This window comes from Sinohyriopsis cumingii, chromosome 4, assembly GCF_028554795.1.
Source record: "Sinohyriopsis cumingii isolate HCF-2022 chromosome 4, ASM2855479v2, whole genome shotgun sequence".
Lineage (NCBI taxonomy): Eukaryota > Metazoa > Mollusca > Bivalvia > Unionida > Unionidae > Sinohyriopsis > Sinohyriopsis cumingii.
Window position 1 is genome coordinate 101,258,513 of NC_142964.1, and position 22,335 is coordinate 101,280,847.

The window sequence follows — 22,335 nt, forward strand, 5'->3', positions numbered from 1 at the left end:
CTATCCATCGTATCCAGTAACCTTCGAATTCCTCTTGCCTCCACGTCTCGTCGATATGGTCTAAGATCCATTCGGCAAAATCAGTCAGCGTGTTCGGTCCCCGAAAGATTTTGTCACGTCCTCCAGAAATCTTGCTGCAGTGAGGGAAATTACTAAAGATGGGCCCTTGGATGCACTTCTCGCACGCTCGATGGGCGTAGCAGAAATTAGGAATGTGAATACCGATCTCTTGCATGCATTCGAAATCGAAAAAGATGAAATTGCCTTTCTTCTGGTTATCTTCTTCTTCCTCCTGTGGGGATTGGTAGTTTCGAATGTAGCATATGTGTTCTAAGTGCACGATTTGTTGACAAATGTGACATCGTTTCTTTCCAGGACAAGTATGTGCCTTGGCATTATAGTTACGTTTCACTTGTCCACAAGTAGGGCACAGTCTCATGAGTTGGCAAGTTCTTTTCTGCTGTGAACCTTGCATCTTCAGATGTCGGTAGCACGTAGGGCTGACAAAAGTGCGCATACAAATTGGGCAATGCACTCGTTATTATACTTCATCAAGGCAGGGTATAGAGGCCAAACATCCTGACCATTGTGATCCACAATGCTCGTGTTGCTCTCGATTATTATAGTCATAGTCATATTTCATTTCTCACAGCAATAACCGTATCCCAGGAATGCGGTGATACTGTTAATGGCATCAATATGTTAATCTAGATGATAGACGTGAATGAAATTTCTGTCTTTGAAATTTTTGTTTCAAAACAACAGCGATCCACGCACTTCTTGAGGGTGATCTTTCGAGGTATAGCGTGGAGCTAATACGTCTTGCAATGATTGCATTTCAATAATGCCACAGGGTGTGTCTTTAGATAGCCCCGCTTACTGTAACAGGTGTTCTGCTTCTCGTCACTGTTTGGCTCGGTCCGATTGTTGAATAGTTTTCCAGGCTCTTTTCGATTCAACAGTGTCGTTCTTGTCGACATACGTTTGTCCCACCAAGATGGCTCGGCCTAAACACATTTGGTCTTGAGGGTTGATAATTTAAACTAGACTGCGCTTGATGCTGAGAAGGTCGTCCACCAATAACACCTTTTTGCGTCCGGTCCCTTTGGGAAGAGAAACGTGGGCCATGCACAGTATCGCGTTTCCATCGGTGATGTGAAACTTGTCGTTGGATTGCTTCACATATTAAATCTTGTTGATGACTTTGAAAGGTGTCGTTTATGATGGTCTGCTAAATCAGTCCTAATGGGGTATGTCAAATTGTCGTGGTAAATGGAGAGTGTCAGCGATCATTTTTTGGCTTGACATTGCCGTTTTAGTGTGGTTAACAAAGAATCCCACACCTCAGTGATGAACTCTTCTGCTTTCTCTAACGATACGTCGGACTTGAAATCTTGAAACTTCATGTGTACGTGTAGGCCGTGGTTTTAAATGTTCTAGATGAGCGTTTATCCGTCTCTCGAATGTGGTAGTACTTTTCAGGGGTTACTGATGATGGCCTTTGGCTTGACGAAGACTATCTGGGTCTGGATTCTAGCTTGCTCATGTCATCTTCGAAATCGCTGGCATGAATTTAAACTAAGACTTCAGCTACTGTTCCAGGCGATAGGTCACGTTTCTGTCTTTTACCTTCTTCTCCTTTCTCTACGAAATGTTGCGATCGTTTCATCTTTATGACAAAATGTCAAATGACTACATTTTAAATGCCAAGGCCTCCTACATCTCGATAAAAGGTCAGTGTATTCCCTAGATAAAGGGCCAGCGTCTTGCCTCCAAGTATACATTTCACTCTCAATCCTCCCAGAAAGATGGAAGAGCCAGCACAGATGGAACTTTATCGGAGTTTTGCGAGGTGTCATATGAAGGTTTTCTTCAGAGAAGCCGGCAGACTATTCCCCCTCCTTTCGAGATAAAAGTCAAGATACTTGCTATGTCTGCAAGAAGAAAGGGCATTGATCTTCAGAATGTCCACAATGTCAAAGCAAGACAGGCGTCAAAAGAGACAAAGGTCAAGATACCTAATATCACTGTCAAGAGAAAGGACATTGGTCTTCAGACTGTCCTACGAAACAACAGGAGCATGAGGGGGAGAGGGGTTCTGAACAGGAAGAAGAGGTAGCTTCCGAAAAGGAAGAACCCGAACCCGCGAAGAAAGAAAAGAAAAGAAGACGAAAAGAAAGTAAGGAAGAAGAGGAACAACCTCTGACAGTTAAAAAATTCAAAAAGGAAAGATTGAGAAGACAAAGTAAGAAGAACACTGAACTTTCAAAAGTGTTGTGTTGTGACATTAGATTGTACATTTTAAAAGAGAATATACCAGAACGAAAGACGTAAGTGTCTCCTTGTTTTGATTTTTATAATTATAAGGACCTACACTCACGCATTCACAAACGTCCATCAAAAAAGAGTTTTAGTTTTAATTGATTTTGGCAAACATGGAGTAGTCTCTTTTCGAGAGAGGTGAGTGGCCCTGAAAAGGACCGCTGGGTGTTTGTTAGACGCCAGTGTACCTATCTAGGAAATGTGACGTCACAGGTAGCTCTCTTCGGATTGGAAAACAGACTCCGCACATTGACTGAATTTTGTAACACGTGTTTGGATTGGTGAAAGAACTCAATCCATTTCGATCAGCTCTTCCACTATCTTCCACAGAAGACATTTCTGACAGGAAGGTCAGCGGGGTGGAATCTAGATTCTAACACGTTCCCAGTACTTTTAACCAGGTATAAACCATGAAACCACAAGGACTATGAAATGGATTATTCTAAACTAGGAAAGGAAACTTCTTGGTGATCGAATGAACATAGAAACGAAAATGGACTTTGATTTGGAGTTTCGGATGCTTCATATTAAATTCTTAAATAACAAGTTCACATTGCCTTTAACAAGGTATATATAACCCATGAAACCACGAAATCACAAGGACTATATGGAATATTCTAATCCAGGAAATTTCTTGGTAATGGAATGAACATAGAAATGAAAATAGAATTTCGGATGATTCATTTGGTTTTAACCAATATTTACTACAGATGAAAGAAAAAAGAACTCTGGACTTGATTACAAATGATTAGATAACAAAATCAACCAAAGAAAAACGATACCAGTTGGACAATGACTACCGATTTACTAATCAAGATTGCCAAATTCTTCTTATACAAGACACGGAAACTTATTCAACATGGAACCAAATTACAAATGGATAGACAACGAAATTAACCAAGGAAAAACGATATCAGTTGGATAATTGATTACTGATTTACTAATCAAGATTGCCAAATGATGAATTTATCTTTTTTAAGACACTGGATAGACAACGAAATTAACCAAAGAAAAACGATATCAGTTAGATAATGATTACTGATTTACTAATCAAGATTTCCAAATGGGGAATTTATCTTATTTAAGACACTGGATCTCAACAGCTATACAATACTATAATTTGGTGCGCATTTGACTGATGCATGTTTTCCATCACGTCCGCGTGATGGAAAATTTCAAGCCTTCCGGAAGTGCCAAGGTACTCCAGCATTGAAACTATCTAACTGGGGCAATCTGTAAATAACTACTACATACCAAAAAAGAAACAGGGCTCTCTTGATAGTCAAGCCATCTAAGGATGTGTACTCCAATGAGAATCTATACGGGAAAGCATTGTGATTGGCAACTTAAATATTTGTTATACACTAAACCTTTGGAGTCAGCATGATAGAGAATTGTTTATCCGATGCGAAAAATAACAAAACTAATTGCAATGCAAAAACAACTTAATGACAGTATTTTCCATCACGTCCGCGTGATGGAAGATTTCAATTCTCTTTTTGCACCAAGGTGCAACAAGAAAGCTAAACACAATTAGACCACAATATGCTAAGGCATATAGAAAAAAAACTGAAATACTTATAACAATACGCAACACATGCACGCACTAAACAAAAACAAAAGCACTTAGTCACCTTATTTTTTTAATACTAAATATTTATTTTCGGCTTGAGATATCTTTTTGAAAATTGTATTATCACACTAAGCTTAGATAAGAACAAATGACTTCAATTAATTTGATCTAGATAGAGCTGTCCTTACATTGATATGGGCGCAAATACAACACAACACTCATCAATACACAACACAAGGACAAATGACTCTGGCAGAGTCAATATAATAAAACTAACTTCAAGGGACAAAAAGAAAAGGAACCCCTCCCTTAGACTTGATGGTCTTAAGGGTGGCTAGTACCATCCTAAGTTCAAAGTGATGATAATTTGGAAATCAGGCCCAATGCCAACCCGGGCATAGGGAAGAAAGTACAATTATCTAAAACTTTTTCTGGGATAATGCAAAACTCTGTAATTACCATTCGACGAACAAAACAGAGCAACCCTGTTGAAATTACACTTATTTTATATTTTCATTACTACTTTGTATTAACACCAAAACATGCAACACTGATCGGGTGGACAGGGAAACCTATCACCTTTCAAATCGTCTTTAGAAAGCCGGGGTGTCACTTTTAAGTCTTAATCAACTAAATGTATTGGGATGAGGCTATGAGGTGTCAACATGGTAGAATCGTCTTCCCTCCTATCGTTAATGCTGTTCAACCCGGTCTGTCACATATATGTCAGATCATCATGGGCTATCACCGAAATCACCGATACGTCTCTTTGGAAACGAAGGATCTTATGTGGAGAGGCAAAGCTGTCTGAAGAGAGTCTGAATATATGGTCCAGAGGTCAGACGAAGTTTGAGGAAGAAAAGATCCGTGCGATGCCCTCTATGTTAACTGAATGGCGTTAACGAAGAAAAAAAGCCCTTTTCAGGGCCACTTCATTGCCTCTCTTGCCTAAATTGTGCGCGCACGTGTGTGTGTGATTTTTGTGCATCTTTGTCAAAGTCTATACAGTTATATGTCCCGCCCCGCCAGGCTTTATATAAAGTTGTATGTCGCTCCTTGCCAGGCGTTATATAAAGTTATATGTCCCGCGCCGCCAGGCGTTATGCAAAGGAATATGTCCCACCCCGCCAAGCGTTATATTGCTATGTATATTTGAATTAGTTAATATTTGATTTAAATTTAATTGTAAGTTTTAAAATCTTTTATTTTTAATTACATGTCAAAGTAATGTAATTTTGTTTACTAGGAATTTTATATTTTCCAGAAAATTAAGTTTGACCTGAATCTTTTCATAAATATCGATTAATAGAAACACCGTTTCTATTTCTAACCTAGTTCCTGGCCATGATTGAGAATCAAGTAAACAACTTCTTTTAAAAAAAAATCATGTTAATGTATGAATGGTAGTGGTGAAATTGAGGCTGTACTGGACTAGGTGTCATTATACTTGTAGATACCTTCTAAATCATTCTAGAATGTGATCACATGACCCTCATCCGGGAATCTGTTCTGAGTTTCAAGTTATGTATAACCTTTGTTTATACAGATTCTTCTCAGTTGGGCTTTACACTGGAACGTGTTTGTTTGTGACCAGTTTGGAGTTACATTTTAATTTTATTCAAATTATTTAGATTCTAAAAGATTTCGTTTGCGAAATAGAAATATTGATTGATACTGTTAGTGAAAACGTAATGAGTCCTTTTCGAAGCCGGTAAGTCATTTTCACATAAAGGACCCGTTTTGCGAAAAGGACCCATTTTTATCACTCTGTATAAAAAAGATATATTAAATGCTATGGAAAATGAGTTTCTACACAATACAATTTCATTTGTGAAATATAAATATTCACTGAAACTGTTAGTAAAAACATCACCGGTCCTTTTCGCAGAAGGTAATTTCTTTTCGCGAAAAGGAGTCCTTTTCTCATTTTATATCTACCTGTTTGCTTCGTAAAACATAGATTAATTTGTCAGGTCAAGTGAATATTATTTGGTCTGTTTTATTATAACTCTCCAAAATATTGACCTTTTCGACCTTACTGTTATAAATTATTTTTGATGAAGCTTTTACAAGGCAGGTTGATGTGGCATCGAACGTGTGCACAAAAACTCTCTCCTCTTGCGCCCTTAATGCCTGAGATAGGTTCTAGGACACACGATACTAATGGTATTGAAAAATGGGAACCAGCCTGAAAATGTGTGAACCTAAAATAGAGTATATATGGGTTAGGCTGACCAGGATTGGTTAATACTATAAGTTATATTGCAGGAAAAGGTATATTTTTTAGAGCTTATCCTAGTTGTAAGTGGAAAAATTTGAGATATTGTTTTATTGATGGAATTTCAATCCTTTAACAGTCTTGAGTTGGGAACACTCACTACTAACATTAGCACCTGACTCTTTGGTGCGGAATTGAAAGCACATGTTTCAAACACATGCAGGCCCAGAAAATGCCGCGGCTCATATCCTTTCCTATACACAGAAGCTGACATCCAGGTTTAATCTATAGTGATAAATATAGGTTTGATCATGAGCACTACAAAATTTTAAGTTATTAAAAATTTTTAATATCATGGTGTTTTACTATGGGAACTGAATTAGTACGGGTTCTAGTACGCCACTTCTTGGATATTAGGCAGATCCTTTGGGCTGCTTCTGGCTTTTCCGTTGGATCTAACTGCGAAATATTCCGACTGAATTTCGCCAACATGGCTTTTGGCCTGTATTCGTTGATAGAAGCCGTTATTTTATGCTTAAATGCTGTTTGCGTTCTCCACGAGGAACGATTTTTAGCTAAAAGTAATGATCTTTTCTTGGTTCAGTTCGAAAAAATGTCACATTAACCGCTGTTTGCAACCGTGGTATCTGTCAGTATGTCTCATTTTATATTTTCGTGGTATACGAATAGTGTATTACCGAGTTGTTGGACCTGGGCTATGTACGGTATGGATGGTGTTATGCGCTGTTAAGGCAGAAGACAGTTTAATGCAGCTGAATGATCACCCTATGAAAGAATTTTCAATACGGTTGACAATGTTTGCATAAGCTTGGCAGAACAATGATTTTAGTTGCTTATTCTTTAAAAATAATTTTCTTAATTAGTACACAAAATTACAGTGCCACGCAGTGGTACAACATAAAAAAATAAAAGAAAAGAAAAGAAATTCACATTTTGTTTGCAAATGATTTCTTGGCATGATAGTAAGTTTGTAAAAAAAAAAAAATAAGGTAGCGAAAACTAGCGTTACCATATTTGAACTTTCAAAAAAGAGAACACTCTGGAGAGTGATTAGTGTATAACATTTCTTCCTTTCTTTTCCGCAGTCCTTAAGTCCTCTTTCTGTTGCCCATGCATACTTCAATATAAACATATAAATTTGTTTGATGAAGAATGAGCAGAGCAAAATCCCTGACATTTTGGGATATTTAAAAAAACAAAAACAACATCTGGCCAGATATTTAAAGACTGAAAAGGAGGATGTGTCTGGCAAAATGAGGATGTATGGTATCCCTATGAAAACAAAATTAAAGTTTAACATTATTCTTTCACAAGTCATCCACCTACCTTGCAGGTGTAGGGATGTAGAATAAGTCCAGTCCACCCTCAAGCATGGCATGAGATAGTCCCATACATGCCAACCATTATGCTTTTGGTGTAATCATTCCGCTTTTTTTCACTAATTTACACCTTATGCGTATCTGTATTCGAATTATGCGTTTTCAGTATATCCCCCTCCCAAAAAAATGTATAATTTGTTTTCTCATGCAAGCGTCTTTGGATGCCTCAACACCATTCTCATGGAAACACCTTTCAACGCCTGCTGTAAACATGAGCCATTTTGAGCTGATTTTCATAGTGCCACCTTCGGGAAACCCCACTATTAGATACTACATTCATTGCTATGAATGACCATTATGTCAGAACACGTGATCGCTGTTTATGCTCTGGTCAAAATCTGCTATTTAAAGTAACTGGGTCATACTCTCCACTCTCCAAAATGGAGATCGCAGATTTCTTCAGTACTTGCTCGAGTTTTCACAATTAGAATCACAACTATGAAAGCTTCAGTAACTTAGGTTGTTGTTGTTCTAGGGTGTAACGCCATTTTTTTAGCACAAGATAGGCTAAACATGGTAGCCAGTATAACTGGTGGAGGAAGAACCCTGGAAAACCCAGGGAAGAACCATCGACCCACGAGAAGCTACTGACAGGCTTTCCCACGTACCCACGCTACCGAGCCTTGGATTCGAACCCACACAGGACAGAGGTGATCAGTAACTTAGGTAAATGCTCTGATATTTATATAGGCAGCAATTTAGTTTTTATAAATTATCAAATTCAGATGACTTAGTGATGTAGATGCAGACAGCCTGTAAATTTCAGGTATGAGAAATGGCAGCTACGGCTGGTCACGTGGCATCACTGACTTGACGGTGAATGAATTCTCTCAAGATTTTAAAGCACATAAAAATTCTTTCATGAAAAATAATTACACAGCCATTAACAATTGGACTTTACTCTTACATTTTTCCATACATAATATGTGTGTACCAAAAATGTAAAATGGTTAAATTTGCTGTTAAACGTAACTTACACTGCACTGCTTAACAGTGTGTATGGATTCGAATAAGTAACAGGTGTTCTATTTATAGCACACTGCACTGGGTAACTTTGCTACTTGTGTATCAAAGAGCTAAAAAGCCATGCACTGTTTTTAGAGTCTCTGTAAGAGACTTTGACAGTGAAAAGGGCAAAGTTAGAGTGCTCTTCTTTCATTACCAGAATTAACAGTAGATTCTACTGGAGAAAACAATTTTTTTGTTGCTTGATAATGCTTTGAATAAACATAACTGTGAGAGATTGTTCAGTATTGTTAACATAAATAAAACTGAATTCAGATCCAGGCTCATTAACCCAGCACTTAGTGCTCTACTAGTGTGCAAAACATTTATAGTCTCAGCTGGTACAAAGTGTCTTGAAGTGCAATATGAGAGTCTATTACTTTTTAAAGGTCAAAGTGTTATATGTGAAAACTTGAAGCAGTAATTGATTTTAAAAGTCCAGAGGGATAAATAAATAATTTTGTACATATGCTTATTGAATTTTTATCATGTTATATGTGGATTACTCTTTTTCTGCTCAGATTACTCTTTTTGTCCACTTGGATTACACTTTTTCCTTGCCAGGGGTTGGCATGTATGTAGTCCTACATGTAAGACCTCAACGCTGATATTTAGAGAAAAGACATCAGAGAAAGTAAAGTCTGACTAAAACATTATGACTTTAATTTGTAGAAAAGCATCATTATTGGCTGCCAGTTGTGAGATATTCCTGAAAATGTTACTTTTGTTATGATGTTAGTCGACATCAAAACATGTTACACAATGCCGTTATTTAGGCAGTAAGACCTAGATGCCCAAAACATAAATATTAGTGTCGAGATTTTTCATGTAGGACTAGGCATGAGAGGCAACTTATGGAGACAACTTTTTTGCCCTGGGATGCATGAGGTAATATGATCTGAAGGAATTCAAATCACTATTGGATAAGTTATCATAATCAGTTGCACTTAATGTCAGAAACATTCTTTTTGGTATATGCTTTGATAACAGTATAAGTATTTCCTGATTGCCTAGCTTTCTTCAATTAGTGGCCTCATCATTCACACCAAGTCAAAAAAAGATGTTCCCACTATGAAAGTTTTTAGTGATTCTACTTATATTTTGAATTTTGCACCAATGTGTGTTTCAAAAGTAACACCAAAATGCTTATTAATGTTAACCAGATTTTCCTCTTTTTTTTACATGTCAATATTTGTAAGCACTCTGCAGAATTAAAGTATAAAAAATCAAAATTTTTGTCTGGAAAAGTCCATGGTAAGAAAAGTAATACCATACTAGACATGGAGAAAAAAGAAAGAAAAAGTTTCCCGAGACAGGGTGCAAACAAACAAGCTTGTGCTCAAAGACAAATCTGTGTATGTCAATGTCACATGCTTTATCCACTCGGTCACAATTAAATTGGAAATGAAAATCTGAGATTTGACAATTTTCCACATTATTATTCATTTAAGAATTATTAGCAATAATCAGACATTGATAATGGCAGGATCATCACTTGGGCTATTACAACATGCCAGATAGTTTCATACAATAAGAATGGACCAGAGTGTCATTAACTCGGCTTTCTTTGCAAAGTGTTTTTTGAAACAACCAGGTAACTAGCTTGCCTGAGGTGTGAGAAGTCTTGGATGTGACTTCAGGTAAAGCTGCAAAGGTCAGTGATGGTTAAAGGTCGAAGAAAAAACAATGGCGAGTGGATAGAGTAGAGGTATTCCATGGCTAAGAAAGAAAGAAAGAGAATGATGTTGGAGACTAAGTTCTGTTTGTAGACACATGATCAATCTGGATCTTATACATGCTTTGTCAAGGAGGATTGCTCTGAGATTGTTCTGCCCCTCTTTCTGTTCATTTTTCTCTGCACAGCATACATACACCTTTATTCAAAACAATTATTTTTTGCATCAAAATGGTTCTGTTCACAAACATTGCAAATACACAGACCACAAGATATCCCAATGAATCTTAGTACACGTATTAAACCAGTGGTGTAGCTGTACCATTTGCTATTCTCATTTTATCAGTTTCAATATTTGTCAAGTTTGTATCCATTTGTTCATCTATCCTTTCACACAACCATTATCCATTCCTTTGTTTTAGGGGGTAAACTCCAAACTATTTAAGATACCAGTACACTATGAAGGTTGGTATACATATTGGTCTAAGTGATATAGATGTGGCATTGAAACTTACAAATCTTCAGTTTCAGTATTTTAAAACTGTATTGTCCTTTTGTCTGTGTATCATCTAATCACCATTCGCACTTTTATTTTTGGAGCAAAACTCAAGATGCCTGTCACTTCTTGTATACATTGTACATATGAACTTCCTGTGTATGACATCTTTGACAGAACCTTCTGAATCCATTGTCACATGCACTCATGTCATGGATTTGTTCATTTTTTCAATAAACTTACTTTCCCAGCTTTATATGCTTTAAATTGGGCATTCTAGAGTGTAACTGACTACAATTTCTTTGTCCACCAAAATAACCATATCCATTGTTCATGACACTAATTTTAGTGAGCCCAAAAATTGTAGCAAACCATGTCTGACTCTGCAGTGACTAATGTGATTCAGCATGTTTAATGCAGGAATAATTTGTTCCAGAAATGTATAAATCCATGACTCAAGTGCCTGTGATAATTTTCAGTCTTTCCTGCTTTGTGCTTTCTGTAATGGATTTGAATTCCTTACTCAACCATTTGAATGTATTTTTGACATTTGAGTCAACATTTTTTCCTCCATATATGCTACTTTGGAAATAAATGCAGTAGTGTTTTTGCTGAAGATTTAATCTTTCTTTACATTTTCTCTCAGTGATCACTGACCATGTGCCCTAGACTTATTACCCAAGTTGATCAAAATCAGTAACGCATTTCTGTTAGCCAGTGGGGGCCCAGAGTGGCTGAGTGGTCTAAAGCGCTTTCCGTTCTGGATCACTGCCATCTCACCTGTCTGTGTGGGTTCGAGTCTAGGATTCGGCCAATGTGGGTATGGGAGAAAGCTTGCCTGTAGCTTCTCGTCGGTCGGTGGTTCTTCCCAGGGTTTTCCCAGGTTCTTCCTCCACCATTAATACTGGCCACCATGCATAGCTTATCGTGTGCTGAAAAATGGCTTTAAACCCCACAACAACAACTGTTAGCCAGTGAAATTTATTATTTTTTACTTCTCTGGCATTAGGCACACTCAATTCAGTAAGCTTGGAGAGCACTAGATTCAGTCCAAAATCAACCATAAGGATCTTATATTTTTGTATTATTAGTCTTATGTGCAACCTATGGGCACAATAGATGGATGTTTCTTGCACAGAAGATGAAAAACAAAAATCATTGACACAAGGAAACAGTCTTAAATGAATTCAGTATCTTCCCACTTAAGCCAGTGGAGAAGAGATGAGGGCTTTACTTTCAGAACAGTGCAAGTTGATTTTGGTCAAACACTGAATTTAAACAATACTTTACATATAGCAAGGATGTAACACAGTGAGCAGTGGATAAAAAGTCAAGGGAAGTCACAAAGTCATGGGGTTTAACATCAAAGAAAAAGTAGGAAAAGGGGAGTCACGGAGAATCATGGGGTTTAACATTAAAGAAAAAGTAGGAAAAGGGGAGTCAAGGAGAATCATGGCGTTTAACATTAAAGAAAAAGTAGGAAAAGGGGAGTCACGGAGAATCATGGGGTTTAACATTAAAGAAAAAGTAGGAAAAGGGGAGTCACGGAGAATCAAGGGGTTTAACATCAAAGAAAAAAGTAGGAAAAGGGGAGTCACAGAGAATCATGAGATACAACATTAAAGTAGAAGGTTCTTTTTTCCAGAAGGAGTTGCATAATGTTTCTTTTTCCTATTGCAGTTGGTTGGGGGACAGATCAAAGGGGATTTGGTGAAGATCCAGGAATAAGAAAACAGATTGTAAATCTTATCAGATCCATAAGGACAGTGATGAGGAGTGAGTGTTTCATACTAATGCTAACATGGCTATACAAAGTTACACATGCATCTAGCCTCTCATGGACTTAATCTATTTTAAGTTGTTTTTATCAGTGCTTAATTTATCCATTTTATTTTTAGCTTGTCAGTAAGAAGTATAGATGAAGCATTGTGCTAAATCTTCAAGCACAAGCATTGGTATCATCTTGACCATTCTTTTTTCTTGGGTCGTGGCTTAAATTTGAGATGGATTTCAGAGCACTGCTACTGTGAGAGGTTGTGTTTTTGCATTTAGCTCATGACTATCTACAATATATACTCACAGAGAATTCTGTTTTCTTTACTGAAAATTTAATTCATGCAGAGTAGGGGTCATCTTATAAGTGTGACACAAAAAATTTGATAAATCTAAGGGTAATATTGGAAACTATAGATGTTGCATTATTTGCCAGATACTGTAAATTCAAATATTTTTCATTTTTATGCACAGTTTTCATCTAGAAATGCATATATGTTAATCCATTTCCTTATGATACTCATTATACATTACTTTTATCTTCATTTGGATTTTAATAATTTGAAATTATCAAATTTAATATAACTCGCCAATAAATTAAAAAAAAAGAAGAATGCTTTTGTATTATATTTACTGTTTATCCTTTAGATATGTTCCCCGATCACATTAATGTTAGGGGATATAACATGATACCCCCTTAATCCAGCCTTACTATAAAGACAAAAATTCAACTTTTCTATTTCATGTAGACAAAGGGCAATAACTCTTGCCAATTTTCTCTCTTATCACCCCATACTTTTGCTGTACAAACATGGTGTTGTTTGAAGTAATAAAAGTAATAGTTGCAAGTTATCTGCCAGTGCAAAGCCCTTAGCTTGTGAAATCAACACTCATGTTTTCCCTGTTTACAATCCATTGATTCAGTCACAGTTCTGATACTTGTTCAGCGCTGATTTAGACAACCTTCAGAAGGTTTTGCTGGATCACAACAATTTTTGGGCTGCCCCTTCTGATGTGGAGGTGCTATCCAGAGGGACCAGGTCCCTGGGTTTCAGAAATGTGTCCAGAAGGTCTGTCATCAGTCATTAGGTAAGAGACACCAGGCTGTTAACACTGGATACCTTGTTATTATTGTCATCTGCAAGTTCAGGTAAGCTCGATAAACTGAATATATGATTCTACTTTGCACTGAACCTCTGTTGGCCTAGTGGTTAGAGCATCCACCTGGATGTGGGAGGTTGTGGATTTGAACCCTGGCCAAGTCATACCAAAGACTTATAAAAATGGTACTAACTGCCTTAGTGTTAGGACTGGTCAGCCTGGTGTCAGGATAATGTGACTGGGTGGGACATCATGCTACATGTCAGCGGTGTGATGCCTCAGTGCTAGACATCGCTATAAACTGTCAGCCATACTGCAGACATTGTAGCAATATGAATGACAAATTGTTAAAGCTACATTAAAAATCCAGACCACACACAGACACACTTTGTACTGAACAGGTATCAGATTCGTGGCTTAATCAAAGGGTTGTCAGCTAGGGTAAACAAAGCGGATTCTGCTGTCACCATGTAAGGGATTAAGGTCAGACATATGGAGGGAGTTGCAGGACTCTAACTGGCACTGAACAAGTACCAGAATCATGACTTGATTAATGGATTGTAACTGTGAAAATAGAGTGCTGCCTTTGTAAGAAATGGACTAATGTATCAGGCTGGGATCATGTTGTATTTTATTTTAGCCTTCCAACTACCAATTGGAAGAGGTAATAATGTTCCAGAACTGGGAACTAGTGACATGAAAAGTTATGTCCATGCATTAATAGGAAAGTATTACATAATTAACATTAGTTTTAAACTCCCTCAATTACATTTCAGTAGTAACTCTATATATTGAAAGATGATGACTGTGCATTGTATATTTTGTTATGACTCTGTGCTCTTAATGTAAAATTCGGAAGAAAGCAAAACCTTCAAGTTTAGCAAAATTCAACAAATAATTTAATTCTTTAGCTTGTAAAATGAAAATTTAAGAGGAACTTACAATATTATGAGTTAAATTCACAATAATCCTAAAGTTTTATCACAAGTCCAGAAGTATAATGTTTCAAATGAATTACAGTGGTGTTTCAGATGAATTCCTATCTTGAATATGCAGATGTACCAGTAGTCTTGAATGTTCTGATATACAAATAGCCTGATGAATCACAATGATAAAATCCAGAATGTCCTTGAATGAATTCACAATTCCCTAAATAAAGTTTTAGTTCAATGTCAGTGAGCACTTTGTAATTCCAATTGATAATTTATAAATAAATGGTTCCTCTCAATTATATCTGAACACAACAGTGATTTTTTTGAGACTGAACTTACAGTAGGAATGAAATAATTTTGTTTACTTCAAACTTATATACAGTCACCTGACTTATGACACAACAAAATGTCCTGGACCTAGGTCATTTCCAGTGGAGTACCGTGAAAAATTTGATACTGTGGTTTCTTGGAACATATTGCGATACTTACCATGGTATTCCGCAGTTATATTAGCAACCAACAGTTTCATTTTCTGGGGCAGGGCATGGGATTTTGTTTTATATTTCTGGCTCTCAGCTAGCTGGAAAAAAGTCTTGATTGATAGCAAGATAACACCATATTATGTCCATTATATTATTTGGGGAAGAAAAAAAACATCTTGAGATAAAAGAAAATTAACTATCTTGTCTTAAAATAAAATCAAAGTCCAGTACCTTACACTTACAGTAGATGAATTTGTTATGTCTGTGTTAACTGTTGTATAAGTTGTCATCTAATAACTACCCAAAGTGGGATTACACTCTGGCTGACAAACTGGAAAAGACATTGTGCTGTCATTATGAAGCTTTTTGATGAAGCTTACAATTTACTAGCTACACTAATGATATAACAGGCAAGGAAACTTTAATTGAGATGCTAACACCTGGGACGAGATGTTTATCAGGGAAGCTGGAAACATAAAACACACAAACTCCACAGATAAGAAAATATATAGTTATTCAGCAAAATTACCTAAGCTGCAAAGAAAAAACAGCTGCTCTTCTGAAAATCCAGGTATAATTCTTAATCTTCTTACAGATTAATACACATACTTAAATCTGTCACATGATTACTTGGGAATTTCCATACATTCCTTACTGACACAAAGTAAGGAAGTAATGGTACAGTGAAATTGTATCATAGTATATAGCACCAGAAGTAAATACCATTGTAAACTGGTATACCAGTAATATCATGCACATCTAGTGGCTTGAGAGCATGTTTTCTCAGCATATAATTGTGTCAAGACAAAGGTCATTAGACATTTAAAACAGAACACTGCAACATATTCATGAGGTAGAAGGTCAAGAATGTAAGGATTTTGATCCTAAACCAGAAGTGAACAAGTTTCTTAAAAGTTTGTGTATAAAAGATGTAAAAAATAGTATGCCATGTTAAATATAAAATTAAAAGAGTGAATGGAATATTGTTTCTTTTTCCAATGTTTTGGCAAATTTATTGATTTGAATTGGAATTATGCTAACTAAATAAATTAATATAGGAAAGAAACTTAAAAGTTACATAATTATTATTTTAATTATTATTTTAATTTTCTTCATCTTTATGCAATTCTTCCCCTCCAACCTTTTAAACTCATGAGCATCTTTCTTAAACACGCATTGTAGTAACACACCAATGTGTAATCTTTTAACTTTTGTTTTCTTTTCAGTACCCTTGATTGGAATAAATATTTTAGTGATAGCATTTAAATTAGTTCTTGGATGATGACAGCTGGACTTAGGCTCCAAGATCAAGACCATCTAACAGTCATTTTGCATCTCCTGCAAAAGTCAGAGACAGTGTCAAAGTTACCAAAAGCATGCTTGTGCTTGAGTTTTTATCACCTGCATATTATACATGTATGTATTCTTGTATGTTATTAAAATTATTTATATGTAATGAAATTTTTCATTGTGCATTGAGTAACTTAATATATGTTATAAGAAATAAAAATGGTACTTTGTTATAAATCAATTGTATAACAGCTGATTTTGTTACTTCATCAGTTTTGCAGGAATTGTATTTATTCAAGGTAAGACATATTAAAAACACATAAAGACACTGAAGAATGTGTACAAATGCATATTTTAGAGAAACTGCATAGTTTTAAAGAGGATTTGAAATGTTTATGCATATATCAGAGTGTGTCTGCATGAGAGCAATAGGAAGCAATGCAAGAGTGAATTTGTACAGGTCACCCTACATTAGTGAATATCCACTCTTTTTTTGTGTGGCCCATACATCCTAAATGTCACCATAGGTGTCAACCCTTTGAGATGAAAACCTGAACGCCAGATCAATAAAAGCCATTCAAAGACCAGAAAAAAACCTTACACGAAAAAATGTATTCATACATTATACAAGATCAACAGTTTTAAAACAACAAATGCTATACACAAGTTATTATGACATATTTACATAATTATTTACATTTCTGAAATTTTTTTTCATTCTTTTTACTTATAACACTATCGTCTTCCTGCTTTGGCTAAGCAAAGAAGCATTTGATGGATGCTCCCCTCATTTCAAAATTTCTTTCATGCAGTTTTGTCCTGAAGTGTTTCTCCGGATCATATATGCTCAACACCACCACTTTAATGTCTTTACTGAATAGTTTACAAAAAGCATGTGAAGATCCTAACTTGGATACATCTACAGTGCCAGGGAAGACTTTAATCCAATCAGCCTGAAACTTGCCATGACCTTGGTCAGTGTCTTCAAGCTTGCATTTCTTTGAGTTAGGCTCAACAATTTGATGGATGGAACATTTCAACTAAATGACAGAAAGAAAAAAAAATAATTAAAAAATTAAGATTTGACATGTGATAGAGAAAGATCTCCCGATTACAAACATGTTATGAATTTATATTTGTCCCCGTAAACCCCAAGATATTACATCAGGAGCTATCAAAAAAATTGAAATCTAGAAGTAAAAATATTTACAAAGTAGCAGTCCAGAAGTTTATACATCGTAAGCTGTTGATCGTTTCTATTAAAATTGCATATCGGGTGTTTGAAAAGTTATGAATTTGCTATATGGTGTGCCGATTTTGGTCACAAATTTGATATAAATTGGCAGCATTACATATTTTCGAGTCACTTGGCATCTGTCGTTATGACAATGCATCTTCCTGTTTGCATTACCTATCTGACAAACTTAACTCAAAACTATAACAGCACAATTAAATGCCGGTGCTAAAATCAGTAGAGTATTTATTTTTAATTAGTATATTGTTAAATATTTTAATAAATTGACTTTATCTCCACACAGAAAAGTCGTACAAATTACGGTTACACCAACATGATTGCCACACTATGTAAAGTACAAAACTTGATGCAAACTTTATGCATTTGATAGTAATAAGTATAAATAATAAAATAATAATGTATAAAATAAGAAAACATATTACACAGGTAGTAAGTAAATATTAGAAATCCGAGTGAGTGTCTAATCTCCGATCGATAAACGAAAAGATCTGCACACACTTGAGTTGAACCATGAATGAAACTCGTTTCATTATCAAAGGAAAATCGTTGTTTTGAGTATGATTTAATTGGTTGTTTCGGGCCACCATAGTCTCACTGAATTCTTGTGCTAAAAAAAATTATACCAAGAGGCCCGGATGCACACAAAACAAACAAAAAAATTAATTTAAAAATTTTTCTGAAAGAAAACATACAAAACAGTTGTGCAGTCGTACACTGATGAAAAAGGAAAAAACATACAAATTACAGGTAAACCATACAAGTTGACACCTATGTCTTACTCTAAATAAAATTTAATGATGACGTCAGTCATATGCCATTTATACTCTCAGTGGAATAGTTTGACTATAAGCCAGTTGACAGTTATGCAAATACCATATCATGCCTACAGCTTTTTCACTATAACTTCTCCATTTTGTTTACATATTTCAGAAAAATTGTGCATTTTCCTCAGCACTGTTGACAAATTGTATGCAAATTTTCAAAATGTAATTGGTTGCAAAGAAATTGAGAAACTAATGAGTAGGGATAACATATCTGTTTAGATACACAACAAAACTTGTTCCTATTTTTAAAAGAGCAGATGTTTTACTTTCACACTACTCGTCATTCATTTTTATGAAAATGTAATAAACATGTCATGAATAATAATCCTTCTGACTGGTTGTCTTTCTTTCATTTGTCTTTCTTTGATTTTTAATCATAGGCCAAACATTCTGATACATGTAAATTTATGTGATGTTACAAATATGCCATCGAAATGGGAACAGTGCATTTGCCATCAGGGTGGAGACACAGTGTTTGGATTGTCAGCAAGTCAGTGTTCAGAGTCTTGATTGACTTTCTTTGTAATTCAGTTACTTTACATGAACATTTTAGTTCATATATGGAATAGAAGGTGACCACCTATACCTTCATTTCCTGTGTCTCATGCTCCTGTGTTATGGGCCTGGATGTTCAAGAGGTGTTTTTTTGTTTGTTTTGTTCTCGTAGTCGCTTCCCTAATTCGTATTATATTGGAGCATAAAATCATTAGATATGTACTTCTCACCCAGGACTATTTCTGCCCCTTGTTGTGGTCAATAGGTCAGGGTTTGTGCCCTTTGATATACCTCTCTTTACCAACTACCTAGGGGAAGGAACCAAGTTGGCTGTACAAGTGGTGGATAATTTAGGCTGGGTTTGAATACATTTAGAGAATGCTTGGTATACATTTAGTGTATATATGGGTACATCAAGATACATGGTTGTTTCAGATGGGTAGCATAAGGTTACATGATGTAAAGTCATCTTTCTGACCAAACATTGTGTTGAATTCATGTCTCTGGGTTCCTTTTCCAGATGTCCCTGCAACTTGTATAAATATTAACAAAACCTTGCTATTACATCTCATATGTTTTGAGCATGTTGCATGTTTTTTTGTGTATTATGTATTGTGTATCATGCTAGGAAGTAGAGTGTGTTTACTGTCATACCGCGCAAGTGTACCATGACGGTTTATAACTTGAAATTTCAATGCTAAATAAACAATGTCACAATCAGATGTGATTGTCAGTAGAGATGACACAAAGAAATCTCTGCTTTAAATAATGACATTCAGACTGTGAAGTCAAAAGAAAAATTAAGACAAGGGTCTAGATTTCATGTTGTGATCTTTGGCTGATCCTTTGGTAACTACGTATTTCAACTTGTCTTTGAATTTCCATGGTTTTTCTCTGCTTGAAGGTGTTATTTATTGTGCATACAAGTACCCCTGTCTTTAATCTATGCTATATTTTACTTTATCTTGAAGCAGGCAGGGGCTAGGGAGGGCAGAGTGGTCTAAAGCACTTGCCTTTACACTTCACCTGCATATCACACCTCAGTGTGGGTGAGTTCAAGTCTCAGTTCGATCAGTGCAGGTATGTGTGAAAGCTTCCTGCGGGCTGGTGGTTCTTCCACGACTAGAATACTGGCTGCCATATATAGCCTATCTTGTGTTGAAAAATGGAGTTAAACCTACAAAACCAAAACCATGTTAAGCAGGCTTTGTGGACCCAAGAACGACAACTACTGTAACTTAATACTGGTGGTACACCTCAGCATTTTTTATTATGTACTCATGAGTAATTCAAGGGACAATATTGCAGTTCCTTTCTATGTTGTACATGTCACTCCAGTATTGTAGACAAAATTACACACATAAAGAAGCTGATAAACTTTAATAGTTTAATGTTCAGTCCAGTTAAATTTTGTAAAGGAAATCATTGGAATTTTTCTATTATTAGTATCTGTATAAAACCTATTTTTCCAAACTTGCATTTATTGTTATATTTTTAATTTGTGTCATAATTATTTCCTAGAGCTGTAGACAAACAGAAACTTGTATTTGGTTTTCTTTGATTAAATTATGTCAAAACAAGCCTGACAATTAACACAAACTGCCCTATATACAAAAAAAATTGGCTGCATTTTAAATTTAGACTTCTGATTTTAAATTTTAAATTTAGACTTCTGATTTTATGCTATGGCCAGTATGATGCAAAATATATGTATCAAGTATTATGAACTTAAAATGTTTACTTTTTGTTGCTGTAAGACACGAACTGGAATTAGACATTTGCTATCAATGAAATATGAACTTGGGATCAAAACCATTCAATTTCTTTTAGTTTGTCTCATTTAAGGATTCAGGTATCATAGTGGTATGTTCTCTGCAATTATTACAACAAATGTAATCTTGACGATTCAAATTAAAAGTTCCTGTCGCATTCACAAATCTGCATGAGCTCTTTTATAGAGAAACATCAACATTACTAACATTAATGTACATAACAAGATTACACTGTTGAAGTAAACCTGCTGTAAAAGGGCACTTTGCTTGGGTATCATATAACACATCATTATCATAGGAAAGATGTATAAAAAACATTTTAAAAATTATTAGACACTATAGTTTGAAGACACTGCAAATATTTCACTGAAGCATTAAAATGTTTAAAATCTTACACCATTGAAGAATGTTTAACTCCCATCTTAATGATGTTGTGATTGTCTGTCCATTAATATTTACTTTTCCAACTTATAACTTTGTTGTAGTTAAAGAGATTTTACTTCAGCTTTGCTCAAGTACCTTTCATAACTTGACAGTAGCCACACCTACTGCCTTTAGGTCAAGGCAAGGCAAAATGTAATTCTGTGAATTGCATTCTTGTCAAGTGTGTAATTTTGAAACCACTGAAGATATTTTATTGAAACCTTTGCCATTTATATATCTTGACTTAATTGTGTTTCATGTATCATAGACACACCTTGTCTCAATGTCAAGCTCACAGGAAAGGAAATGTGATTCTGTGACTTGTATGCTTGTATGAAGTAAAGTGTACAACTTTTGAATCACTGAATTTATTAAGAGATGAAACTGTATCCAGTTATATATCAGTTTGTCACATACCATAGACATGAGCCCAGCCTCAAAGTCAAGGTCATAGCAAATATGTGACCTCTATCCATGTATGGGTATGACATTTGAATTAATGATATTTTAATTACACTTTAGTCTGGGATAGATCATGACTGACATCTCTCTTGTATTTGGTCATATGGTCATACCCCTCTGAAGATCACAACAAGGAATGACATAGTGACCTATTTATCCATTTAGGCTATAACTGCTACTGATATTCTGATGAAACTTTGCCCAGGCCCATATAAGAATCAATAGTCAAGCCTCAAGCTCAGGTCAAGGTCATTAAAATGGGAAGATCATTAGATTATGTGCCTTTTGTGATACTCTTGTTATTCTGTGCAGATGAAGTAGATTTTCATTATATTTAAAAATTACTTTAGAATATGACAACAAATTTGGAATTTGTTCACTCTACAGTAATTCAAAGGTGAATAAAGCTATGGTGCTTAATTCTTAATCACCATTTTTCAAACGTATTTAATTTTAATCCTACTGGTCATAGACCAGAACAGCATAAAGGATGGCCTTTCATCCATTGTCCATCTATCCATTAGCACAAGTTTGATATCACTATTCATCCTAAATTTGAGGATTGACATTAAACTTGAAACATACATTCATCCCATGGTCTAGTTGGTCCTGAGTGAAAATAGTATTGCTTGGACATTGATTATGACCAATGAGTGGCCATTTTGAAAATATTTTTGTTGCTACTTATCCTGAATGGATTGTCATATCAACAAGGGTGTCCACTGAAAGACTTCTTATGAAGTCTAGTTGGTTCTAACTAAAAAACCGGTGCAGCTTTGAAATCCACTATGGCAGCCATCGTGAAAAGCTTGTTATCACATCTCTATAATAACAGAA

General features: G+C 35.6%; 1 protein-coding gene across 1 annotated transcript; it reads left to right on the forward strand.

Moving 5' to 3' along the window:
- The first annotated feature begins 6,549 nt into the window (after positions 1 to 6,549).
- On the forward strand, positions 6,550 to 18,671 carry LOC149801779 (immediate early response 3-interacting protein 1-like). Its single transcript, XM_089956121.1, has 3 exons — positions 6,550 to 6,694; positions 12,370 to 12,465; positions 16,204 to 18,671. Exons 1-3 carry the CDS (start codon positions 6,604 to 6,606, stop codon positions 16,257 to 16,259), a joined length of 243 nt encoding a protein of 80 aa, XP_089812247.1. The 5' UTR covers positions 6,550 to 6,603; the 3' UTR covers positions 16,260 to 18,671.
- Positions 18,672 to 22,335: the final 3,664 nt, after the last annotated feature.